This window comes from Echiichthys vipera, assembly GCF_963691815.1.
Source record: "Echiichthys vipera genome assembly, chromosome: X".
Lineage (NCBI taxonomy): Eukaryota > Metazoa > Chordata > Actinopteri > Perciformes > Trachinidae > Echiichthys > Echiichthys vipera.
In genome coordinates, this window is record NC_139825.1 from 40,670,461 (window position 1) to 40,697,772 (window position 27,312).

The window sequence follows — 27,312 nt, forward strand, 5'->3', positions numbered from 1 at the left end:
ACAAATTCATGTTATGAAATAATGGCCTGATAAAATAGGATTCTGTGGAAAGACTATTAAGTCTTTACTTACCATAAGCCAAAACAAGGTCGATGGTGTGATTAAAACAGTGAGTAGGTTTATTTACACTCTGACTAAAACCAATCAAATCTAATAGAGAGATAAACGCGATACTAAGGATTTGTCAATAGGGAGAAACAGTAGAAGTGCTTTCCAACTCCATCTCTGACTTGTTGTTTTTTTTACTTCATGTGGGAAATAATTCCTTAATTATGCAGAACCTTAATATAATTTAAACAAGCAAGTAATATATAATAACACCCCCTGTACAGTTGCCACAAATGGGGAAGTTATCTATAGACCAAAAGAGACTTGTTGTATCGGGCTATAACCATGTTTATTGATGCTATAAAGGCAGATATTTTAACATGATGGTCTATGGGATTGATTCACTTTTGGAGCCAGCCTCAAGCAGTTACTCAGGGAAATGTCATTTTTAGCACTTCAGTTCACAGAAGTTGCTGCTTGGTCCCATCCAGTTGCTAAAAAGTCTCCAATGAGGATGAAATTAAAGCATTCATTGCAGGAAGAAATCTGGCAGATTTCCACAGTGAATCAGGCTCGTTTAAGTAAAATATTAAAGGTCTAGTATTATTTGCATGTGTTGTTTGATTGTAAAGCAGGTTAAGATGCTATATAAATACCGTGAAAATATCAAAACACTCAATCCCAAGAGAAATGCACACAGCCCCTATTTAGAAACTTCACCTCGAAATTAGCCGTCAGGGCTTCCGTCTGGTTGTCATGTCACAGCTATCCTAGATATGGGTAAAAATGGCTGTTACAATCATTCCCTGACTGTAATGACAGTGCCTGAAACTCCGAGCAATCAGAGCAGACTGGCCTTTAAGAGACAGGTGCAAGAATTGCGCATTTCAGACAGAAAGTGAATACAAATATATTCAGACAGACAGTATGAGAAAATTTGTTTCTGAACATTAAAGCATGGAGACATTTTCTATTAGAATCACAAAATACAAGTTTGATATTCACATCCATATAATTATGCCATTGTTTCTGATGTTTCTCTCACCTAACCTCATGATTTAATGTTAATCACTGCCTATCTGACTACCTATGTTCCCATACTCTGGGTGTCTGAGCCCCAGAATGTTTAACTTTAAAACTTTTAATCAAGTCATATTTTTCTTTAAAAAAAAAGATAAGGTTTTAGAAAGAAAGCAAACATACATGTGAAAAGTCAGTTTATTTGGCAAACCCTCAGAGTTCATCATTACCTTTGGGTTGAGAGGAAAAGACATATAAAACTGATCAGTGAGCATCTTGCTGCAGATTTGATCACACTTAACAAACAGACCCATCTGTTACATGACTAGTTTAACCAACAACTAACAGATATTTGTCATTATCATACATTTATTCATACATATGTAAAGTAGACTGAAGAATAACATTCAAATAACATACAATACATATGAACTATTACATATTTACAAGATAAACTGCAAACATTTGAGTGATCACACAGCATGTTGATGAATTTCTGAAAATTAGACAATTATTACTCATCATTTCACAAGATCAATTGTCACAAAACATCTTTGACCAAAAAGATCACATGCAATGAAATATCAGAACATATATACTGGAGATCAAAATTAGAGAACAAGGCACTTTAACAAAAAACCTTTATTTTGTGACAAAAACAGTGAGCAAAATTAGAGAACAGTTAACACCGAAGAGAAGATTTTAACAATGTTTTCTTAGGGCTTTCTTATGGCAACCTGTTTTGCAGTGTTACAGGGGTCATTGTCTTGCAGGAAAATTGTGGTCTGATTGGGGGACAATTTCAGTGAATGTATTGCATGTTGCTGAGGGAGGTTCACATAAACATTTGCATTCACTCTGCCATGATAACATCCCCCACACCATGTTACTTCCTCCTCCAGCCTTTTTGAGGAACTTAAATGAATCTGTGTCCTTGTAAAGTTTCAATCTTCTTGAAATCACAGACTGTGAACGTCGAACCTCTCTCTCTGATGGCTGAGAGGGTCATCCCTTTGGCCTTCATCTAGACAACCTGCTTTCGCAGGGTTTCAGTCCCCTTAGAGCTGCTCGCCATCTTGTAACCAGGAGAACTGCAGATAAATAGGGTGTGTCCAACTATTAAGTAAATTGTCACCAGGTGCAGATTAACACCAATAACTGGGAGGGCTCTTAAAGTTTTCTCTAATTTAGCGCACTGCTTTTTTCACAAAATAAACATTTTTGATGAAGTGCCTTTGGTTATTTAAAAAAAAATCATGCTAGTACAGCAGTGGTATAGCCACAGCTGATATTCTATCACATTCTGAACATACTGATATTTAGCAGGTAAAATGTTTAACATGTTCACTGTCTATGTTTGGTGTTACCATGCTAACATTTGGGGACTAATGTCTGAGATAAATTCACACAAAACCTCAAATGTGGACCTCATCGTGGAAGTATAGGAAAAGTCCGTGGATCAGCAAAGTCAATAAGGATTCATTCTCTGAGGGCCGTGAATGTCTGTCGATTTTGTGCTAATCCATCAAGTTTATTTTGAGATATTTCATTGAATAAGTCAAAACTTTGACCTGCTGGTAGCGATTTAGGAGATTCATCGGATGATCACTGCCGTCAAAAGTCACCCTAAGTGAACATGAATTTCTGTGCAAAATTTAATGTCAATCTATCCAGTGGATGTTATGATATTTCAGTTTGAACTAAAGTGGTGGACCAACATCGACAGACAGACCACCATCTCTAGAACCACCATTAGCATGGCCAAAAAATATCTATCAATCCTTTGATATTTGAAAATTATGTGTTATGTTTAAGTGACTTTATAGCTGCTGTTAAGTCAATTTTTCGCTGTAAAATCCCTGTAAAGACTTTTGGTGTGTGAGTTTCTACATGAAAGTATTTCATAGATTGTTCATTTCTACAATGTGGTCTCACAATGATGCTGTCAATACAGGGATTTGTAGTTCTGCTTTTATGTTTGTCCTCCCACTTATGAGAGGAAATCAATACAGTAAGTCTTTCTCATGAGGGAACCATATTGTTATACCATGTTCAACAAGCTGGTTTGATATAAAATAAGTATCCGAGGCATCAGCACTTTTATCTGTAATCTGACAGATTCTTAAGGCTGATGTACATGGAGCTGACCATTGTGGCCTCCTCCTGGACGGACTCTTTCAGATCACGCTGATCCACACACACCAGAGCCACCAGTGCCTTGGGCAGCTTCCCACTGAACAGTAGGTAGATGCAGGGGTTTGCACAGCTGTTCAGACTGGCCAGCAGCATCAAGATGGTGAAGGTTGCAGCTGGAAACACAGAGAGAAAATGTGAAAGAAAAATCCAACAGTGCCTTTAATTCTGACAGTATGATCTATTTTCCTGGGGAGAATAAACACTGGAGATCAAAATTAGAGACCAAGTTACAAATACTTGATTCATCTGAAATGTTATTCTTTATTGTTCAGAGTTTGTCCAGTAGCCTAATGACACTCAGATTAGACATGCCATGTGTGCTTAGGTGAGAATGTATGTTTTTAATCTTACTTTGAGTTGGCGCCTCAACGTCCCAGACTGACCAGAGCTGCACGGTAAAGAAAGGCGTCCAGCAGATGATGTAGGCAAGCACGATGACCACGGTCATCTTCACCGTCTTGACCCTTGCTTTGGACACCCCTGCCACGCTGCTGGCCCTTGAGGGCAGCGGATTACTGGCCGCCTCTGCGGCGTGGTGCGTCTTCATGTGGAGGTTAATGCGCACGGTGCGGCAGATGCGCACCTGGCACACGATCACCGCGAAAATGGGCAGGACAAATATCACCAGAGTCGTCCAGGTAACATAGGCTCTCGGTCCCCACGGCTTGATGAACTGCGCCCAGCAGTCGTACACACCGGGAGCGACCTCGACCCGAGAGAAGATGAAGATCTGCGGGAGGCTGCCGATGAGAGAGACGCACCAGGCGGCGCTCACCGGACCGTTCCAGCGCGCCCTAGGTTTCTGGAAAGTCACCATGGGGTTGCATATAGCTTGATATCGGTCTATCGTCATCACTACGATCATATAAGTGGAGGCAAACATCCCGACCACCTGCAGGTACTTCACTACGCGACACAATATATCTGGCCCGACAAATCTGTCAGTGATGTCCCACATGAGTTGTGGACAAACTTGGAAGAACGTGACCACCAGATCGGCGACGCACAGGTGGAGAACGAAGACGCGCATCCTGGAGAGCCGCTTCCTCCGCTTCCACAGCACCAACAAGAGACCGACGTTTAGGATTCCTGCAGTGACGAAGATGACGGACAGAAGAGCTATTTCCACTTGAGCCAAGCGGTCATCACGCTGCTCATCCCCAGGTAGTACACTGTCCAAAGTGATGTTACTGATATTTACAACGAACCATACCATGCTTTAACCACAGATAGAGCAACGAGTAGCTGAAGTCCGTTAGATCACCATTTCAGGCCGATTCAAACGGAAGTGGGATTATTTAAAAAATGCAAAAAAAAAAAAGTAGTAAACAGGCAGCCTGGAATTCGACTTTTACCAATGTCATCAAAAGGTAGTTCCTAGGGGGGTAATGTGAGAGCCTAGTGGATGAATGTCCAGCAGCAACAAGTGTTGAGAGTATCCAGGCATAAAGTGCAGTGTTGTGAGAGCAGGGGGCTTTATATCTTCAGATCTCTGCATGAGGGAGGAGCAAGCTCACAACACTGAAGACATACAAGTGGAGTAGATGCAAACGTAAAGCGTTCTCTTAAATAATCACGTCAGTCTTAGTTGGGCTTTTCATGCATTTATTGGATAGGACAGCTCAGATTGACAGGAAACAGGAGTGAGAGGGGGAGGTGACATGAATCAAAGGGCCGCAGGTGGGAATCCTATCCTGGCCGCTCAAACAACTGAGCCACCAGGCATCCCCTAAATGAAAGACCGTTTTATAGAATATTTTTTTAAAGTAAACAGCAAATAAATAATACACAACTGCCGTTAAACTGTAAAGAACACCAAAGTAATCAAAACCAAACTTCTGCTTTTCAATACGGTTTTAAATATTAAAATAATTTTCTATAATAACTGAGAATCAGTATAACAGGGCGCAAGCAATTTGCTCTGTAATAACACTGAAATTAAAACAATGAAATCTGTGGTCATTGTTCAGTAAATATTTAATGATATGTTGGCAGCTGTGATGCTGCAAGCGTGTGGTCTCTTTACATCACGATGCAGGGGAACAAAAGTGGCTCTGAACTAATTCAGAATGAAATTGCATTCATCAGCGGCTATGAACATTCTTGTCATGTCCTTTCTCAACAATATGCAGCAGTCTGCTCAATCAATACCTGTACACAATTACTCTGTCACATGTCCAGGCAATTATTGTTGCCCATAACCGTTTTTCTCCTCATTTAAGACTTTATGTAACTGAGGAGTTCATCTTTGCCTATCTGATATCGACTTTTCTTCCAGATGTCGCGGAGCTTCTGTAAGGTGGCTCCTATCTCCTTGCCTGACGTGACCCCATTCCTCCTCAGATCGTGACCGCTGACTGGGAAATGAGGGATGGACCACCCGCTGAGCTCTGCCAGCAGCTTCTCTTCACCTTGATACTTTAGTAGTTCAATAACTTTTTTCTGAGTATCCAGCTCACGCTTCTGAAAAGATACAATATGCGTTTCAGATTGTAAGTATTTATGATAATATAAGACAATCATGGTTAAATAAGCAAGAAAAAAAGGGTTAAGTCAGATAGGCCACTCCCACACAGTTCAGCAGCTTGGTCAGATTTGATTGAAAGGTGGTCCACTTCAAACCAGTAAGAAGAGAAAAGAGAAAACAAAACAAATTCGTAAATCTGTCCTGTTAGTTCATGAATAGTTTGTAGACATGTAGGACCACTTCACCTGTAATAACAAGCTCAGTGATTATTTATTATTCTGTAGTGAAGTGTCACTTTCTTTTTTGGTGTACTCTGATTCCGCCTTATCTAACTCAGTTCTAGTATTATTTTATTATTTAGCATTCAGCATCAGTCAAGATAATAACCATAAACGTGCACTGTTTGCAACAGCAGTGTGGGGAATTAAATTAACATCATTATCTCATAGTGGATGTGTCGGTATAATCTAAATTCAGGTTTATTAATTTGCTTCAAATTATTCGTTAGACATGAGTCCAGTTTTTTCCACAGAATAAGATTCCCTTTATCGTGGTAACTGACTCAGGGAGACAATTTGCCACAGTACTAGCTCAGGTTTAGACAACGCAGCCAGGTATAAGTGCTGAAGTTTGTGGAAGCAGGTGGAAGTTGATACAGCCACTAAAAACTCTGTCTCCAGGATGCCGTCCTCCCTCCATGGCAAACAAATCTTGTCGCTTGTTAGCCTAGCTTGTTAGCTTTCTCTAGCTTGGAGCTTTTGAGCCAGGCTTCATTCAGCCAGCTGCAGCTCCACCTCTTTCCCCATTTTTTGATTAGTCGAGTGCGGCTAAGATGGCGAAAGTTGGATCCACTGGGAGCCACCCACTTTGAGCTTCATATTGGCTCTTCCGAAACCTATGGGTGACATCACAGAGACTACGTCCATATGTATACATTCCATGGCCTGTGAATGTTCTCATTTGTCCAGGTCATCGTTATCCCCGAAGCAAATTTCAGTCAAAAGCAACTGGACTTGGTTATTTGTCTAGGAAGACGTTTCACCTCTCATCCAAGAGGCTTCATTAGTTCATGTACGCAGCTGATCAGGCTGGGACTGGTCCAACTATCTGGTGTGGAGATCCAGGTATTTAAGCTTTCACAAGGCCGATGATTTCACTGGAACCCTTTGTGCTCCAAAATGCCAACGACCGTCGTATCTCCAATTTACAATGCAGCCCTTTCATCCCTTCCCAGGAGATTCAACAATCTAATCTCAAAGAACAACTGTTTACAAATGGCCTCCTGAGACTCCAACGACTGTCGTTAAAACTCAATAGAGCACTAACGAAGTCGAAACCAACTTTCCACCAACGACTGTCACTCTAACGACGATCTATAAAATAGCGCTCACAAGGCAACATCGAAATTATATATAATATACCGGTATGGCAATATTGTCTCAACTTCATATCTCTTTCAAAAATATACCAATATAACTCTTAATACCGGTATATTGCCCAGCCCTAGACCACTGTCCAGCAACATGAAGGGAGTGAGTTAATTCCAGCATTCAAAAGCAGAGATGTAACCACAGTTATTTCCAGTGCTGATTATTCTGATTATTTGACTTGACTTGACCTTTGTGGAAAGGCTGATCACATATTTCCAGAGCAAAAGGTGACATCATCAAATAACTTGTTTTGTCCGACCAAGAGTCCAAAACCCAAATATATTTTATTTGGTGTACTATCCTAGCAAACTGAAAACAAGCACATATTTAGATTTAAGCTGGAACCAGTGAAGTTTTATACTGTGTAAGAGGCACTAGTTGTATTCCATGTCCAGATCTGTTAATGCTGATGTTAACATGGAAGCTTATAACAGTAGATATTCGTGGAGGCGCACATTTCACTCCTTGATCCTAGCTTCTACTGTAAGGTGAGTGTTCCTTTTTTAGGGCCCGAGAGGCCTACTTTTCTACCAGCGTTACTTTCGGTGCTAATCGTCCTTCATGTGTAAATATTCCTCTTCTACAACTACACTGCAATTATCATTGGAGAGAGATTACTAGGCAATGGTATAACACAACTACTAGTTCCTTTGTTTATCTCTCTTCACATTTTGGGTTAATTCTGGCTTGTGCAGCTTTACCACTATAGAATATGTGCATGCACATCATGGCCTGGATAACTAGGCCCAAGCTTGGACAAAAAGTCTCTGTTGAGGCTCTCTTATTCTCAGAAATCGGAGAGAGGTTGGATAATGTTTCTTTGCAATGGGAATGGGGTAGTTTTAAAGCAAGATCCGCATTGTATCTAGGGAGATACTCAGTGTTTGTATTCCTATGAGGATTGGGATTTTTTGTATTTCTGTACGCAGGTATGAGATAGTGTGTGTGTGTATATGTCTGTGTTTGTTTCTTTTCCAGGGCAAATTGCCTACCAGACCCTGGAGATTCAATTCCCACTTGTTATCTGAATTGAAATTCAAGGACTTTCTAATGAATCAGATCCAGTTCTTCTTCGACACAAATGACACTCCGGATATTGGTAGTGACGTACTTTGGTAGACCCTCAAGGCTTATTTGCGTGGTGAAATTATTTCTTTTATCTCTAGCCTTAGGAAGTCGGAGCGCTCTAAATTGAAACAAACATCAGACGAAATACAAAGATTAGACACACAATACTCTGACGACCCCTCAGATGCACTGTATAAAAACGAGTTCAGCTCCAGTCACAGTAGAACTTGTTAACTTCTGGCCAGATTGAAAAACAACTTTTACACACCAAGCAACGCTTCTTCGAGCAGGGTGATAAAGCAGGAAAACTCCTAAAATACCAAGCAAGAACTGAGACTGCATCAAGACTTATACGTAAGATTAGGTTAGCTTCTGATGACACCACTTCCAAGCCTACCGCTATTACAAAGTATTTGCTGACTATTACTCTAAACTGTATCCTAAACTAAACTGTATAACTGTATCCCTCTGAAACTTCTCCGTGTGATTCGGATGGCCCCTTGACCTGCTCAAGTACGCTCAAATCGACCCAACAACTGCTACTGAGCTAGGTGCACCAATCATGATCTCTGAAGTTAAAGATGCAATAGGTTCTTTACAGAGTAATAAATCGCCAGGACCTGATGTTTTTAACATAGAATTTTACGAGACCTATTCCGCAACGAGACTAGTTAAGGCTTTCAATAATGCTCCGGTAAAAGGTCTGTTATTACCCACAATTTCAGAGGCTTTAATTACACTGTTATTAAAAAGGACAAAGATCTGCTTCTTTGTAGTAGCTATAGGCCAATTTCTCTCCTGAGACGTAGATTTTAAAATGCTAGCGAAAGTTCTAGCCGGCCGCCTCAAGAGAGTCATATCATCCTTAGTCATCGCAACAAGACTGACTTCATTTCAGGAAGGCCTTCATCTTTTTTTATGTTCTTAATAAATTTGGCCTCAGCCCTGACTTTGTGAACTGGATAAAACTTCTCTATGCTTCTCCCTTTGCCTCTGTCAGCACTAATGGTATTAAATCCCGGATATTCTCCCTGCACAGAGGGACTCGACAGGGTTGTCCCCTCTCCCCGCTATTGTTTGCCCTGGCAGTCAAGCCCCTGGCCATTTGGTTGCGGAGTGAGAACGGGTTTGAGGGTATCATGCGCCATGGACAGCTTCACAAAACATGATGATCTGTTACTGTAAATATCTAACCTTGCCTCCATTCTCCCTATAATTTTAGATATTTTTGAGAAATTTGGGAGGTACTCTGGTTACAAAATTAATCTGGGAAAAAAGGGATTACATCCCAATTAACCCTACCACTGACCTTCTCCCACATGGCCTTCCTCCGTTTAGGAAGGCCACAGATGGTCTTAAGTACCTTGGAATCCTAGTGACAAGATCATTTTCTGAACTGGTTGCCTGAAATTTCAACCCGTTATTTGTGCGCTGTAAATTAGATCTTGCCATATGGTCCTCTCTCCCCCTCTCTCTGATAAGGCAGATCAACTACTCCCACAATTTCTGTACCTTTTCCAACATATGCCTGTCCTCATTAGGAAATTTTTCTTTTCCAATCTTGATCAGCTTATTATTTCCTTTATTTGGAAGAATAAACGGGCACAAATTGGTCAAACAGCTCTCCGGCTTCCTTCCTCCTGGCCTTCTTCAATGTAAAATTCTGCATAAAGCCTATCTCGCGAATACCAAGCTGGCCAAAATCTATCCTGACAGAGCAGACACATGCAACAGATGTGGACAGGCTCCTGCTGATCTTGCGTACATGGTTTTGTCTTGCCCTAAATTATCAGAATTTTGGGTAGCAATATTTGAAACACTTAGTTAAACAACAGGCCAAATCATACTGTTCCAACCCCTCACTGGCCTCTTTGGATTGCACTCTCCGCACAATGTGCCTAAGCCCACACGAAAAATCATTGCATTAACAACATTAGTTAGTCGAAGACTCATTACGTTAAAACGGTCTCACTCTTCCCCCCCCAACAGACAATAAATGGATTCAGGACTTACTGCAGTGCATTACACCGGAGAAAATAAGGCTTTCCTTAAAAGGGTCCTCAAGCACTTTCTATAAGATGTGACAGCCCTTCATCACATACATTGACTCTCAGACTATCGTAGCAGAAACCAAATGATTCCTGCCCTTTCTTTTTTTCTCTTTCTTATGATTATTAATGTTATTATTTATCCATTTATTTCAGTGAATTTATTTATTTTTTACCTTCTTTTTTAAATTGTTTTTATTATTTCTTACTAGTTCACAACCTTGTCCCATTATGTAATTACTATGTATCCATTTTTACTTGGTATCATGTCTATTTACTTTGTTTCCTTGTTACATTCGGTTCCTTGCACATGTATATTGTGAGAGTGAATGGATTGAATGTGTGTAGTTCAGGGTGGGTGGTTAGGTGTTGCCCTTTAATAGAACTGAGATCCTGACTGTTCTGTGAAAAAACTAATAAAGAAAGTTGGATAAAATAACAACAATTGCCATCTGTTCCTATGGACTCACTGGAGGAAGCTGAAACTTACGTCAATGATGAAGTCAGTAAAGGGTTTGAGGCTGTCTGACTCTTTTTCGCACTTGCGGAGCACCTGTCTGTATTTGACCAGGAAGAGAGCCAGAGTCTTCTCCTCCTTAGATAACTTCAGCCTGAGGTCCATCTTTTCCACTTCCTCTGAAGAGCGAAAGAGAGCAGCCAGGATGGTCATGGATTTGGGAGAGTGGTCTTTGGCTTTCTGCCACACTCTCTTCATCTCCTCAACATTGCCATCTGGAGGTAAACCTGAGGAGAAATGGGCAGAAAGGATGAGCAAAATTGACTTTTAACTACAGTAACCAAGCAAGACAAAGAACACAAAATACTGCTCATTGTTGATAACATGCCTTAAGTATTGGTTTCCTGTTCGAATACTTCAGCGGTTACTAAATAACCTGCCAAGAGTCATTGAATCATCTCTTTCTAGTGCTTACTAATACCAGTGTTCACAGTACCACAAAAGTTAAGAGGCACTGAATACACTCTGTGTCAGGGATGGAAGTTGAGTATTTCCCATTTAGAAACAACTCCAAATTGTGAGATTCTTCAGAAAAGCTGAGCATTGACACTATTGATCCCTTGCTGATGCAAACAATGAGTTAATAGCCTTCTTTATGCAGAGGCAATTGTCTCCTGGCTCCAGCTTCATCTTGAAAAATTACAAATACTCTCTACTTGATGCCAAGTAATTGTAAATAACTGCCATCGGGTAAGGGGCATTTAAGTGGGCCTTTTTCTAGGGCGTCCTGGTGGACTTAGGGCTTTTAAAAGGCTGACCCCATTATTTATTTATTTATTTATTGGTTTATTTCAGGGACATGCACACTTATCAACAGCCAAGCTGTAAGTGAGCCAGAGCTAGCCAAAGAGGCTGATTTGCATCTATAGTCCCCGGCCAGATATTTAAAAGTCAACCTAAAATTACAAAAATAAAATGCATGTATAAGCAAATACCAAAACACAACATAGTAAGACCAACTTGACAGATAGAGGCAAATACATAATAAAACGAACACCCAGCATACAAAAGACATTATACCCTGTGGAAATTATAACATTATGCAGATTAAAACAGAACAAACACACCTACATAAAAGCACATATACAGCAGCATAGAACACAAACAAGCATGACAAACAAACATAGCAGCATAAAGCACAAACAGCAGCATAAAGCATAAACACGCACCATAAACACATTGATTTAGACATGCACAGCTCAAGACAGGACATGGGCACATAAGAAACAGGTAGGCAGGACATGAGTGTAACCAAGAAGTCAGCAGGGGAAGCATTTGAGGACCTAATGTACACAATAGCTGTTTTGAAAAGGAACGGTAAGAATGAATGTTTCTGATGTCACCTGGTACTGAATGCCCGGACTGAGATGCTGTAACTGAGAATGCTGAGTGGCTAAAGACACTCTTTCTAAACAGTACAACAAAGTTTTCTCTGGTTGTCCTGCTTGAATCTGACCTCTGAGTGATACATTGTTGAAGAAGTGGGGGGGCTTTATTATGCAACATTTTAAAAATAAGGCAAATATTGGCATACTTTATTAGGTTGTCCTAAATCAATAGTTTATGCTTATTTGAAATAAGACAATGTTGGTAGGTGTTTGACTTCTGGTCCAGGACTTTGAGGGTTTGTTTATAAAGTGTTTCAAGTGGTTTTACTGTTGTTTTATTGGCTTGTGGAAAAACTGGTCAGACTGTATGTGAAATGTGACATTATCATTGCATGCATGTATAGCATAGCTGCATCAGTAGTGATTACATTTCTAACAAACGTAAACTATGATAGGTTGAAATTAACCTGGTGCAGCATTGCTTTTTTGAGAAGAACATGCAGACTGTTTTTGATGTATTTAGTTGTAGGCATGATTGTATTAGCCAAGCTGTGATGCGGTTGAATGCATTAGTAAGTTTTACTGCAGCCTGATGATTTATGCTGCCATGTGTGTACATCACAGCGTCATCAGCATTAAGCTGAATCTCTACACCAGAGCACACAGATGGCAGATCATTAATGTAGAGACTGAACAGAAGTGGACCTAATATAGATTTTTGTGGGACAGCAGTCAGTGTATCCAGTGCAGTAGATTTTTGATTGTTGACATTCACACACTAAGTTCTGCTCTTTAAATATGACTCTGACCACTTGAGGGCGTTATTTGAGAAATTAAATGAGGAGAGTTTAGCCTTGAGTACTTTATGATTTACAGTGTCAAATGCATTTCTCAGATCCAAGAATACAGCCCCAGCTGCAGTTGGCAGTATCTGTAAAATGATTGGCTCTGAAACAAAATTGCATGGGATATAATGGGAAATAAGTTGTTCTCCTGTCCACTTCTCTGCGACCTTGGATACTACGGGCACGATGCTGTTGGTTGGTAATTACAAATATCCTGAGAATGGCCTGACTTGAAAATAGGTTATACAATGGCTGTCTTCCAAACATTTGGGAATACCCCTTGTGAAATTGACATATTGATGATCTGTGTAATGGGGGATGCCAATAGATCTTTAAGGGTTTTGAGGATAACAGAGTTAATACTCTAAACGTATTTTGTGATGGAAGATATTTGAACTTTGCTGTCTGTAATGCAATTAATGTTATATCAATGTCTAGCAGAGGATTATTATGTTCCTCTCTTTCTCCCTCAGATGTCAGGAAAATAAACATTCAAATCTTTTCACTGCTACCTTTAATTTAAAAGTTCCTGTGACACTGGCCTTCTTGGGAGTGGGAAAAAATGGGGAGCAGCACATCATGTTATGTCACTGATTCCCCTAGATCAGGGGGCGTAACACTCCCATCTCACCTATGTACTGGGCCAGTTCCAGATTGTACATCAGCTCCAGCAGATGGACAGCATGGTTACCAACAACCATCTTTTTTAGTTCAATCCAAATCCGTTCTCCTGATATTGCTGCAAGTCCACGACCATTTTTCTTAATAGCATCCAGAGTCTCAGGCTCATGATCATTAGGGTCCAGGGCCACCCTGCCATGGAACCTTGGGAGTGAAATGAGACGGTTGAGGTCATTGTGCTTTAACATCAGACATAAACAATGATTTCCTTCTTTCACTTTCTATTTAAACTAAGTTGAACATGAAATGAGGCAGCCCACCTGAAATAACGCAATATTCTCAAGTAGTCCTCTTGGATTCTTTGTTCAGCATTACCAACAAATCGAACTTTACAGTTCTGCAGATCTTCGTATCCTTTGAAATAGTCATATAATGTGCCATCTAGCCCTGTGTGGGGGAGAAGGTAAAAAAAACACAATAAAGAATTCTGACACAAGCGTAATGAATGTAATAAAATAAGTGACAATGTGCTCTGAGTGCAACTGAACTGATACAGCATCTCCGCAACACAAGCAAACACAGAGAAAATTGAATTCAGTGAAGCACAAAAACATGAATACCTAAAAACATGGAATTGATGGTGAGGTCTCGCCGCTCTGCATCTTTCTGCCAGTCAGTGGTGAATTCCACCTCTGCATGACGTCCGTTTGTCTGAACATCCACTCGCAACGTGGTCACCTCAAAGTTCTCATCGTGTAGCTATGAAAGATGACCATTAAATAAAATTACCACAGGCAAAGAAAAGACTGCCATCAGTCACACATATGCCCTCATTCTGAAGCCAATGTCCTGCTCTACCAACTCTCTAATGGGTAATGTAGTATTTTAGAGGGCACTCAGATACAGTTGTGTTATAATCTGTGAAGCTACCATATGCTGTTAGAACACTGTAGGACTTTTTATTTATCTAACATTATGGAGCCATATGTTCAGCAAACAACCTATTTTCATTAGATGCAACATATTTACATATTCCAGGAATAAACACATCAATCAGAAGTAGAAAATCCTGTTACTGTTCTGTAAACAACTGACCATTAACATCTTTAAATCAAGAAGTTACATATACATAAATACACTGTAGATCAAAATTAGAAAACTAACTATAAATATTTTACTTTATTCTGAAATACTGTTATTTTTTACCGTTCAGAATTTGATAGAATATCCATTGAGTCTATACCACTGCTGTACTGGCAATTTCTTTTTCTTTTTTTTTAAATAACCAATGAACTGTGACAAAAACCTGAGCAAAATTAGAGAACAGTAATTATTGTGTTAGAAACAATGTTTTCATAGGGCTATAGGATTAAAAAATGAATAGGAAGTGTAGAGGCTGTTGCTTTGAATGACTTCAGCACATCTGCGCCCACAGGACATCACTAGTTTCTCACACTGCTCTGGTTTGATCTTGATCACTTCTTCTGCAGTCTCTTCCACAGTTCAGTAACTGTAGTTGGTTTCTATGCCATTACTTAGTTGCCAAGGATTTTCTAGAGAATCTCTGAGGTTTAGATCTGATATTCTATCAAAAAATAACAGTATTTAAGAATGAATCAAGTATATATTAGTTGTTCTCTAATTTTCATCTCATTGTATAAACATAAATGCATACATTTATTTATTAAAACCTATAAAATAAATGATCATCATAAAAGCAGCTTTCCAAGCAATTATTAAAAAAGTGAAAGCAGGATACAACTGCTGCTACTGAAAGTCTCTTACTCTTGCTGTAATGGTTCCATGCTTTTCTCCTTTATTGTTGATCATCCTGATGCCAGCTTTTTCAAACATGCGCTTCATCTCCTCTGGAGTGGCAGTGGTGGCAAAGTCCACATCTTCAGGCTGTTTCCCAGACAGTAGGTCTCGTACAGCACCTCCAGCTATCCTCAGCTCATGCTGGTGCTTCTCAAATATCACTGAAAAGAACAAATGCACACTTACAGAAGTTGGGTAACTTTCTTTTTTAAAATTGTGCCTGGAAGTATAACCAATTTCAATGGTTGAGTCACACCTGGTGAGCTGAAAAAGAGAGTCAACGTAAATTATCTTCAGATAATAATACGTTTTTAACTGCCTTTAAAATTTGATTTCATTTAATTATGGAGGCAAATACCAAAAGTTTGATGTAGTTTAAAAAAAATCAAATAATGGTAATAAAATACATACAGTATATACCTATAATATACAGGGATGAGCACAAGTAGTTCATTTGATTTGGTTTCCTTACAAAACATTATTCAATTTGCATTTTGTTAATGATCAGTCCCACTGTGGAGAACAGGCGTTCCAATGGCACAGAGGTGGCAGGTATGAGCAGGTCCTGCTTTGACACCACGCTCAGTTTTTTATACCGGTGCCTGTTGGACTTTCACTGCTCCACTCGGTTTTTCTTAGAACGAATGCATGACTCACTGAAACAAGCTTTGAGCTTGTTGACACCCGAAGAGGGTGTCCAGTGCCCTGGCTGCGCCTTGCACAGTAGTTCCATCATGTATGTCACACAACTTCTCTCGGATGGTGACGCGAAGCACCGGTTCTTAAAAAAATAAATAAAAGTGTTTGTGTCTCTGATCAAGAGAAGCAAGTGGTGCTGCACACACACACAAAAAGAAATTGAGTGGCATTTACCAATTGGGTTAATGAAATGAGGACTACTCGAGGAATCTATCACTCACGCCCATCCCTAATTTATAACCTTTACACAAACATTTTTACAAGGATTCCTTAAATCTGTTTATTTATAGAACTTAGAACACGATTTGTACTCAGGGGGGTATTTTACAACTGAATATAAACATAGCAGCACCCAATGTTTTGCAAACTGTCACAGAGAAAAGTGTTTCAAAAAATCTCTTAAACACGTCTTTTCTTCTCAAACTTTTCGTAACTGCAGGTGTTGTTACAGCCAACACATATGCCGATACCAATAAACAGCATCTGCAATGAGCCAATATCCGCCCAACCTAAAAATCAGAACATGGGGCATACATGAACTTGCCTGAATTTGAAAAAGAAAACAAGACAAACAACATAGTCATTTCATATGTGGCTGGAGTATCAGAAAAACTCAGGAGGATCTTCAACAAACACTGCATCCCTGTGTATTTCAAACCCAGTAACACACTTAGATAGAGAGTAGTACATCCCAAGGACAGAACACTACACACCTACAAAAGCAATCTGGTTCATGCTGTCTAATGCAACGTGGAATGCAAGGATCTCTACATTGGAGAAACAAAACAACCACTGCATAAACGCATGGCCCAGCACAGGAGAGATAACTCCTCAGGCCTGGACTCTGCTTTCCACTTACATCTCAAGGAGAAAGCCCACTCCTTTGATGACAACAATGTCCACATCCTGGACAGAGAGGACGGATGGTTTGAGTAAAAGAGGCCATCTATACAAAAGTAGTGAAATTATCGCTGAACAGAGGAGGAGGTCTGAGACACTACTTATCTCCAATTTACAATGCTGCCCTTTCATCCCTTCAGGAGATCCAACAATCCAACCTCAAAGAACAACTGTTCACAAATGGCCTCCTGTGACTCCAACGACTGTCGTTATAGCCCAGTAGAGCACTAACAAAGTTGAAACCAACTTCCACCAACGACTGTCACTCCAACGACTGTCGTTGTAACCCAGTAGAGCACTTACAAAGTCGAAACCAACTTCCCACTTGGAGCACAAAGGGTTCCAGTGACATCATTGACCTTGTGAGAGGTTAAATACCTGGATCTCCACAGAAGTTAGTTGGACCAGTCCCAGCCTGATCAGATGCGTACATGAACTGAGGTGAAATGCCTTCCTAGACAAATAACCAAGTCCAGTTGCTTTTGACTGAAATTGCTTTGGGGATGAACTTTCCTGCTTCCTATCAGATGTGAACTATCTTATTGACCCATAGTTTGCGCGCAGTAAACAGAAAAATACACTTATTATATTTATAATTATTTATTATAGTCTACTATTAATTCATTCACTAGAACTTCTCCTCACTCTATTACTTTTTAATCACACTAGTATCACTCTTTCATTCAACTGTATCAGTTTTTGATTACAATTACATTGCAAACATTTAAACAACACAATCATTTTAATAACATTTTTTTTTTTAACTGAACAGTTGAAAACTATTTTGACTTTTCATCTTCCATGGGTATTATTATTCTGCTAACTTTACATTGTACGTTTTCTGTTTCATCATTGCTATGGTCTTTTCTCTTAAACATATCATTCATTTTTCTCTGCATTATTACTTTTTATATTTTCCCTCTCCTTTCTTCCTTATCTTATAAAATAGATCCATTTTAAGCATGATTTAAAAATCCCTGTTAGGCCGCAAGGTGAACCACTAAAGTCTTTTAGAAAAGGATTTCCGCCCAGCAGTCTGATATCTACACAATCTTTCGTTCATAAAAAAGAACGAGTCATGCTAAGCTACCAAAAAAAGGGTGTGTCGCTGAAATTCCAGGCGATTATGCATTTATGTTTTATGCAGAACTAATTTCTTTAGTGCATAATAATATTTTGGTCGCGGGTGGTGGCACGGTTTCACAGGTGGTTGTGCTACACCAATAATGTAGCTGCTTTTTGTCAACAGAATGGCAAAATGGCGGCTCCCGTGGTTAGATTAAATGTTACCAATAGAGGAAAACAACCGAAGATCCTCTTAAGTGGGCCAAGTGGATTCTAAACAGTGCTGGATACATAGATGAACTTTGTCATTTAGATAAATAAATGTGTGTTGTCATTCTGAAAGTGCATTTTTTTCAGAGACTGTATATTTTTCTTTACGGTACGGCACACCGCCGCCAGATCTTTTAGCGGTACGCCATACCGGCCAGTACCGGCTTACTGTCACCCCTGAACGTTAACAGCCTTTTTTCAAAGCCCTCTCATCTGTACCTTTAGTGCTGTCTCTAAAAAAGGGTTCTTCAAAGTTTTTATAAATCCTTAAAGGTTAAATATGGAGAATGAGCAGAACACCGCCATCTAGTGTCTCAAGATCAAAGTTGCAACAACAAAAAATAATCCCAGCAGTCAGGTTGCCAGGTTCATTGCTGACTGTGTCAAGCGATCAGCCTGCTCCATGTAAAGTGATGAATCATACAGGGTAACGACTAATTTCGACCAATCAATTTATTTTATAACAGTATTTAACGTTAGCCAGTCTTCAACTGGAAGTCTTTCTTTGAGTGGCGTGTAATTGATTCGCTAGCTCTCAACTCAAAATGATTCTTTGTTTCTGTAGCCTAATGACAAACTATCCTGGCAACCGGCCGCTACTGGCTGGTACAATGTAAACGGAATGTGACAGAAAGTCATTTTCAAACCCATCAAAAAATGTTTGAATATATTGTACCCCTCAAAACGCGCTGTGGGTGTGTTTCTTTTTTATATATAGCTTTTAATAAAGATTCTATATATTCAACCTTTAAGCTCAATATTATCTGTGCATGGTTACCTTGTCTATAAGCCAGTAAGCCTATCATGAATGTTGTGTTAATGTATTTATTTATTTTCAGAAATGTATGTTTTTCTAATTATACGTTGCATGTATGTGAATGTATGTTTTTAGTAATTTTTTTGAAGGAAAATAAAACGTTGGAAAGTTTGTGGAACAGTTTGGCGGACTCCATGTGTAAAAATCTCCGTTTTAGAGACAACAAGTGTTGAGCAGGTATAAGTGAGCACATTTGTCTGGTGTCTGGTCACAGCTGCGTCTCACCTGCTAGTCCATTCAGTCCTTCAGTGAACAGAGACTTAAACTCGCTGGTCTTCAGCTGCATAGTGAAGAGGCTCCTCCAACATATACCTGCTCTAACAATCACACGGGGACTCAATACTCTTCTCCACATCTGCACAAACAATACAAACGTGGGCAGTTACTTGTTGTTTGAGATGCTATCGAGTTAAGTTAGCTGACGTCTGCGAGCCCATGAGCAGCAACGGCATGTCAGTGCAATGACAGACACAACTGACCTAGAGCTAAAACAGAATACTTTATTACCAAACGACGCTGCTTTTACGCTTTGTAAACCTCCTCAGACCTGAAGCTTGACAGGAAGTGTTTCGATAACGTGCGTTTGCTGACGAATAGCGCGAGGTTTCATCAGGCTCAGGAAGCTACGTTCATGTTGTACCCGGAAGTGGGGATTTCCGAGCTCCGACTCGGAACTTTGATTTCCCGTAGACATATTTACAAAGACATAGTGGAGGGAGTTTCTTTTTTTTATGTCCATGGGAGGGACGTGCCTAAAGTGAGGATTGTTCAGTGAAAGGCTCTGGAAAAAAAGCGTAATGAGAAAGACTACATCTCCTGTCGCATATGTGACGTCACGCCACCACGCTTTGGCTCCACTTCTTCTGTTCTTCTTGCTGTAATTATAGACTGTGCACATCATTCTGGCCCAAAATACCACACTGGCATACTGATCTCAAGCTTGGCAGAGGACCATAGAAGAAGACGCAGCAGCAGGACGAAGAAGAAGAAGAAGAGGAACGAAAGTGCGATGGCGTGACGTCACACATGCGACATGAAATGAAGTCTTTCTCATTACGCTTTTTCCAGAGCCTTTCACTGAACAATCCTACAATAAAATGTCAAAGTCTTTAGATGATAAATTATAATTTAATTCCACAAACATCATATGTGTAATCCAGGACATTTAATGACTGGGACCAGAAAATAATTGTTCCGTTTCCATGGACACCAATGTTATTTATTTTTTTTGGAGTTGAGGTCCCATGGACTCTGCCGGAAGGGGCGGATCATCTACGTGAACTTCTAAGAGCACAAACTAGTCTCGCGAGAACATGTTCGTAGCTTTCGGTGATTTGATTCCCCCTGGACTTTCCGCTGAGGAGGCGGTGGTGCTGTCAGACTGATTCGGTTAGACTAGTTAACGGTCCAGGACCCGGACACAAATGGCTAAAGTGGACCTGACACCACTCAGACCATGGGACGACTTCTTTCCCGGCTCGGAACGATTCGCTAAACCGGATGGCAAAGACTTGGCGAGATGGAACAACAGAGTTGTCAGCAACCTGCTTTATTATCAAACAAATTATTTAGCTTTGGTCATCGTTGTTTTCCTCGTTGTCGGGTAAGTTAACGTGCATAACTGATGTCAATACAGTAGCTGTTGAGTGCTGATTTGGGAGTTGGCATCATCATTGTTTTCGGTATGGTTGCCCTGTTACTGTAAATTGGGATGTAGCCTACTTTTAAAAGAAGGGATTAAAGGTAAGGAGACCAGATTTCTTAGACAAAATCCGTGTACATTTTCGTTTCAGAGGCGTAAAAACCTCCAAAACATGTATTTTGTCTTTGAAAAACTAAAACGGGGACACTGCTCTTACCATTCATAAAGCAGTTTATCTCACCCTATTTCTTCTAAATTGCAAATGAATTGATTGACAACAAGTTGTGTTCCTCTGATCAAAGTAGCTGAGATCAAGAATAAAATCAGCTGTAATGAACAGGGATCATACAGACACTAACGCCTCCTTACACATCTAATTTTCACAATATTTGGGGAAGAGAAATGGAAAAGGCCAAAGTTCATGTTGAATGACAACTTGGGGTGTATGTTTTTTTTTTTTTTAGAAAACATATGACTTTAAGGTCACCATCATCTGCTTTCAAGCTTACCTGTCTAGTCAGAGCCTAACTAAACTGGATATAAATTGTAGCCTTCCCATTTTGAACAGAAGACTTTGTAAACTTTTGGTTCATCTTGCAGCTATTGTTAAATTATTCTAAAGATTGTTTAGCTTTAAGGATTTTAACCTTGCTAGCGCGACTGAAGGAAGACATCTTCTCAGAGCATTCATTTGTTCATCTTTCAGTCACAGTGAAAACCGGGGACACTTCTGGGGACACCAGTAGCCGGGGACAGGTCACCCTAGATCACTGGTTCTCAAACTGTGGTACTTTTACCACTGGTGGTGCTCAAACTCTCTCTTGTGGTACTTGATGAAATTCCCAAAATAAAAAAGAAGACATTAATGACTAAAGTAATTTAATACTAAGAAAATACTTTTAGGATTCTTGAAATGTAATTTAAAATAAGTTTAGCATTTCCTGTCACGTTTTTGTTTCTGGAAAGTTTCCAGCAATTTACCAAAAATGTACCGCCTCTTCGCAACCCTTGCTGTGACAGGTTACCTACAGTGTCTCAACCACATTTTCAATATGCAAGGTAACTGGAAGGTAAGGAATCAATGACACCTTCTGGTATGTTTGATCAAATAGCCGAATTACGAGCTAAATTGTGAAGGAAGAAGGTAAGCAGAGGTAAAATGATTGGTTTGAAAACACTGACATGTCAGTTCTGATGCTACCCTTCCTACAGCGTGACTGCGGCTGAAGACAGTCAACAATAAATAATCTTCTGATTAGGAACAAACCTTCCTGTCCGTAGCTGAATATTGTGGACCTACGCTGCTGAATTTAAACATTGGTCTTATGCTGCCTTCACATGCTAATGAAAAGATGGTCCTTTCCACTTGTAAACTGGAAATTACCAGTAAGTGTGTTTGTTGCCGTAGTTTAAAGAAACATGGCTGACCCACAGATCCTGACCTGAGACATGAACCATTTTAGTCCGCCTAATTCATTCCTTTAAAAATGTCCTTTAAAAATTCATCAGCTTTTTTAAAGGACAAAAGAGGTAGTTCTTATATTTCTATTTTAGCTACATAAGCTTGGTCTACAATAATCTGAAGCACATAATCTTCCCCACCAGCTCAAAAACAGTGTTGTAATAAATTAGACCCTTGTGTTGCGCTTCACCATGTTGAAAAGGTCAAAGGTTATCTCGTCTCGGCAACTCGTATATCAAAATATTCTACGAGCTTCCCAGTGGAAATTACCACACCAGGGGGTATTCATGTGTCGGCTTTTTGTATTTACCATGTATCCCATAAAATGTGAAGGCTCCATTAGTGGTGGTACTCGAGAGAGCCTGATTTTAACTGAGGTGGTACGACATGTACAAAGTTTGAGAACCACTGCCCTATATTAACGATGAGGGAGTTGGAAGGAGTCCCCTAAGAATCAATCTTTCTCAATATGGGAAACCAAAGTCAACATCTTGTGTCCAGTTAGGGCCCATCATGTAAGTTAGAAATAAAATTTAAGAATTATTTTTTAGTTGATTATAATATAAATGTGTTAAAATGCAAATATGATTGATGACATGGCCCTATGATGAACTCATGTTAATGCACAGACTGAAATAAGGAGAGAAAAAACTGCAACCAGTGTTGGGCCCTGACTCATTCAGTACATGAACCAAAATTAACTTTTACAAAGGCTGGAAGTTCAAACAAACCCTGACCTAGACTACTGCAGGCTGCCTGCATAACGGGAACAAGAGATTAAATCCCTCATCTAGGAAATACCTTGGCTTCAGTTGGCACTTTGTTCCAGCAAAAGCCCAGTTTACTTAAAATAGTAATGTCCTGTCATTGCCTGTCCACTGACCTGTGTGATGACATATTGTTGCTATGGTCATGCAGGCCTCATAAGCTTCTGCCTAGTCAGCTGTTGCACTGCAGACAGCACAGTTGTGCAAAAAAACAGCAGCTTAATCAGTTGCTCCTGTAGCCCAGATTAGGGAGATCACTCATTATTGGATCATTTCTCAATGAGTTAATCAAGAGTCATGACCCTAAACCAACAAAGGTGAACTTTGACATATTCATGTTACATGTTTCATAAAACATTATATTGTTATTGTTATCCACTTTGTAAACATCTCAGCCACATGCTTTAGCATTGACCTCATTTACATTGCCAAAAGGGTTGAGGGTCTCTACATTAAGGCTGCACAATAAATGGATTGTTTTGTCTTCATTACAATGTGATCCTGTGCCATTAACACGTCGGGAAAGGCTGCAGCACACTGTGTAAACTCAGGGATTTCTTAAAGTGAAATTACGGCATAAACTCACCCCAGGGTCTTTTTTCGCAAACACACTCATAAAATAAGCCATCGAGACAATTTTTTTCATGGAACAACTATTGACAAATATATCCCAGAGAGTCGCTAACAGTCGGATGTGGCTAACACTGATTAGCTCGGGGCAGCATGTTTTACAAATTAAGATGGCTTTTTTAACCACTAATACTGCTCAAGATAACATTAAACCTCTGCAGTAGCATTATAAGAGTCCCTACACATTAACCGAAGCATGGATCTTTAGGCTCAAACCTTTTGGATTGCATTTGGTAATTGACTTGAATGGACTTTACTATGAGAGGAGCTGCTACCTGGGCCAGTTGGAAAGTCTTTCAAAACACTCTTTTAATAAACTACAGGTTCACTAACTACGTTGTTGGTGCTTCTGTTGTATTTTAGCAGTATACAGTTCTTCATCACACAACCAGATCATTTACCTGCAGACTCTGAGTGCAGATATCCCCTGGTCCTCTGTTTGTAATAGTCTCATAGTGTTGTCAATTGAAGAAAAATCATTTCCAATGTGTTGGCATATTCACTCTGTGTGATATGAAGAATAACAAAACTTTTGACTATAAAGTAGAAAGTAGGTGCAGGAAATTATATGAAAAGGCAACACTTGCACAACTTTTTTACAGTGGCACACTGTACTTGATGACATAAATCCATCTGATAATATCAATCTTCTAGCATGCTTACCAAATCACAGTGCATGTGAGAATGTTTTGCATACAAGGGGCCTGTATCTCAAAGCAGGACTTCTGGGTAAGACACAAGCTTAGCCAGCCTCCTTTCTGTTGTTTACAAAGGTAGCTGGAGGTTTTGTTCAGGATTAGCATGGCATCCTTAGCCTGGAAACCAGACAAATCTGCCAAACAGTTTCATTTGTTATGGCAGATAGGTCTGGACACTCTCCCATTCAGGCAGACGTCTAATCAAGCTGGCCGTAGGCAGACCAATCGCAGCTGTTTATCTCTGGTTGGGCAGGTTTAAGATGATGACTGACAGTGTCACCATCCAGTCTCTGTTAAACTAGACATCGCTGATCAAATATAATGCCATCCGTTACTGTATTGACTGTTTCTCGTAGATACTATTGTTAGAAATGCATTTTAGTGTACTGTTTAGCTGTACTTTGAAATGTACTTTGACCCGACCACCATTGTTCTTCAATGATGATATATACCGCCATACTGGTGCATAGCTGAAGCAATTGCAAAGTTCCATGATATATTATATGTATAATATTGTTCACAACAAACTACAGTCATGGCAAGCTACGACTGTATTGAGAGGGGACCGCTGTTAACTGCATACTCTTCTAGTTAACAGTTTGTCAACATCTTTTAACACAACAATTAATAATCCACAACTGACTCTCTTTAACCATGACACACAACAATTTACGATACCTAAACAATGTGTACGTTTTATATGTACTCCTGACAGTATAATAAGCCTTAATAAGCTATAATAAGGTACAATCATGCAAAAAAAAAAAAAAAATACTGTGAAAATACTACATCTTCAAAAATGAAGTGATACAAATGTTTGGTCATGCACTAGATGTCCATACGTTACAAGAAATTGCAGTACAGAAATGCCCATGATAATTTTGAGGTAATTAGAAAAATGTTACATAGTTTGTCCAAGTGAAATGTTTGAAGTGGGCGTATCTTGGTCACCTATCTTTAAAATTTAAGGGATCCTTATCAAAAATGTTTAAGTCTGAGTGAGTTGAACTTTTGACAGGCCACACTCACTGAGGTCAGGAACTTGGCCTGATGACATCCCGGTGGTCCTGCCAAGTCTGGATTTGTCACACAAAGCTTTTCTATCCAAAGTGTATGACTAGGAGGAATACAACAGAAGCTGTGATGTGGGTTAAATATGTCCTGATGTAAGAATTATAACTTTAATTTCTTTATTGTCCTTGTTATTTAGGGCACTGTTTAGCAGCTTCTATTTATCTGTGGCCTTTGTATGAGAACAGATACATACTAATATGTGTCTTCTTGTACAAACAACATCTAACCACTTGGTGGAGCAAGTGACCACACACAATATCCCTCCTGTGCTCCACTGGTATGAAAGCAGTTTTAATGTGTTTTGTGTTGCTGCCCTGCAGGTTCCTGAACCCTGTGGGGATGTTCACAGCCATGGTGGTGGTGTCGGGCGTCTTCCTGGGTTCAGTGTGGGCCGGAAACAACAGAGCTGTGATCAGTAACTTTAATAGGCACAATCCCACAGCGTTTGCGATCGCTGTCATGGTCGCCAGTTACATCTTAATCTCTATGCTGGGGAGCTTCATGGTGTTTGTGTCTATCATTTTACCTTTGGCTTGTAAGTGCAAGATGATAATGTTGGACTTGTATACTTATATATAATCTGTTACTGCAATATCTTTTTGGCAAAAAAGAAACAGACAAATATCAAACTAATTAGCTGATTAACGTGTTTTCTCACACAATATATATCTAGTTGGAGTATTATGATCAGTGCATCTGAAGTATTATGAAATTAATCTTAGGCAACACAGTTCTTTCATAATTAATAAAACATGTTTTGGACTGAACTCTTTCAGATTCTCAAAGACTGATGTTCTTCTAGTTTGGGTTGAACAGCATTTAATGGGTTTGTTTTTGCCAAACATTTAAAACATTAACAGTCACTTTCCCATCTGCTTTTCAGTGATATTTGCACATGCTTCCTTTCGCCTCCGCAACATGAAGAATAAACTGGAGAACAAGATAGAAGGAGCCGGACTGAAGAGGTCACCCATGGGCATTTTATTGGAGACTCTGGGTCAGCAAGAGGAAAACTTTCAAAAGATCCAGAGCTTTCTGGAGGGAAAACTGAAGAAGTGATTGGATTTCATTCTTTAGGCCAAAGATCTTGACTTTGTTTTCTTGGATTATTTTTGTACGTCTCAGTCTAAACCTCCTAAAGGTTGTTTCCTATACAAAGTTCTCACCTGTACTTATGTGTTTATCTTTACGTCAGGGTATGTCACTCCACTTAGAACTTGTAAGGGCACTTTTCTTAAACAGTGATAAGAGCATCTCACTTCACTGCTATGCAGTGTGTTAGTGTTCCTGCTTACCACAGTTGCAGACTGCTTCTGAGGTATGACATCTGTGTTTAATGAGTCTCAGAAATAGCCAGCTAAAATTGTGAAAGCAATGCAAGTGTTGCTTTGTAACAAAGAATAAAAGTGTACACTCAACACACATCACTGCTAAGGTATTTTGAAGGTTGTACCGTTTCAATAATGTTTCTAATGAAATCTGAATGTTTACTTAAAGGTCCCACATTGTAAAAAGTACGATTTGCACACACTTTTCTGATTGTAAAGCAGGACGAGGTGCTGTATAAATACTGTGAAAATATTAAAAAGCTCAATCCACAGAGAATTGCACATAGCCCTTATTCAGAAACTGTCTTTAAACAAGCTATCAGGACTTCTGTACGGTTGTGATGTCACAACTTTACTATATATACTGTGTGTGTGTATATATAGGCAGAAAGTGCTGTAACAGTCATTCCACAGCTGCAATGATGGTGCACAGATGTCCAGATTGCTGATGTGGAAGACTCAGAAACACTGACCAATAAGAGCTGGGCTTTTTCAGGAGGTGTGCAGGTATATTCAGACAGACAGTATGAAAACAATAATGTGTTTTTTGAACA

At 39.7% G+C, this 27,312-nt stretch overlaps 3 protein-coding genes across 3 annotated transcripts; 1 reads left to right on the plus strand and 2 right to left on the minus strand.

Moving 5' to 3' along the window:
• Positions 1–3,168: 3,168 nt before the first annotated feature.
• Positions 3,169–4,480, minus strand: avpr2b.1 (arginine vasopressin receptor 2b, tandem duplicate, 1; the record flags this gene model as incomplete). Its single annotated transcript, XM_083939954.1, has 2 exons — positions 3,169–3,377; positions 3,616–4,480. 2 exons carry the CDS (start codon positions 4,478–4,480, stop codon positions 3,169–3,171), a joined length of 1,074 nt encoding a protein of 357 aa, XP_083796080.1.
• A 372-nt stretch (positions 4,481–4,852) lies between these two features.
• On the minus strand, positions 4,853–19,704 carry trnt1 (tRNA nucleotidyl transferase, CCA-adding, 1). The gene is made up of 7 exons (XM_083938956.1): positions 19,383–19,704; positions 15,374–15,567; positions 14,209–14,347; positions 13,909–14,035; positions 13,599–13,792; positions 10,768–11,021; positions 4,853–5,727 (listed from the first exon to the last, which is right to left on the minus strand). Exons 1-7 carry the CDS (start codon positions 19,510–19,512, stop codon positions 5,482–5,484), a joined length of 1,284 nt encoding a protein of 427 aa, XP_083795082.1. The 5' UTR covers positions 19,513–19,704; the 3' UTR covers positions 4,853–5,481.
• Positions 19,705–20,542: 838 nt separating this feature from the next.
• On the plus strand, positions 20,543–26,975 carry arl6ip5a (ADP-ribosylation factor-like 6 interacting protein 5a). The gene is made up of 3 exons (XM_083938815.1): positions 20,543–20,760; positions 25,751–25,965; positions 26,314–26,975. Exons 1-3 carry the CDS (start codon positions 20,582–20,584, stop codon positions 26,487–26,489), a joined length of 570 nt encoding a protein of 189 aa, XP_083794941.1. The 5' UTR covers positions 20,543–20,581; the 3' UTR covers positions 26,490–26,975.
• Positions 26,976–27,312: the final 337 nt, after the last annotated feature.

Excerpts from the sequence above, each read along its gene's own strand:
- trnt1 (XM_083938956.1), bottom strand. The coding sequence starts at position 19,512 with ATGTGGAGAAGAGTATTGAGTCCCCGTGTGATTGTTAGAGCAGGTATA. Across the intron at positions 15,568-19,382 it reads AGGACTGAATGGACTAGCAG|TGATATTTGAGAAGCACCAG; the intron begins GTGAGACGCAGC and ends TGTTCTTTTCAG. Across the intron at positions 11,022-13,598 it reads GGAACTGGCCCAGTACATAG|GTTTACCTCCAGATGGCAAT; the intron begins GTGAGATGGGAG and ends ATTTCTCCTCAG.
- arl6ip5a (XM_083938815.1), top strand. The coding sequence starts at position 20,582 with ATGGCTAAAGTGGACCTGACACCACTCAGACCATGGGACGACTTCTTT. Across the intron at positions 20,761-25,750 it reads GTTGTTTTCCTCGTTGTCGG|GTTCCTGAACCCTGTGGGGA; the intron begins GTAAGTTAACGT and ends GCTGCCCTGCAG. Across the intron at positions 25,966-26,313 it reads TATCATTTTACCTTTGGCTT|TGATATTTGCACATGCTTCC; the intron begins GTAAGTGCAAGA and ends TCTGCTTTTCAG.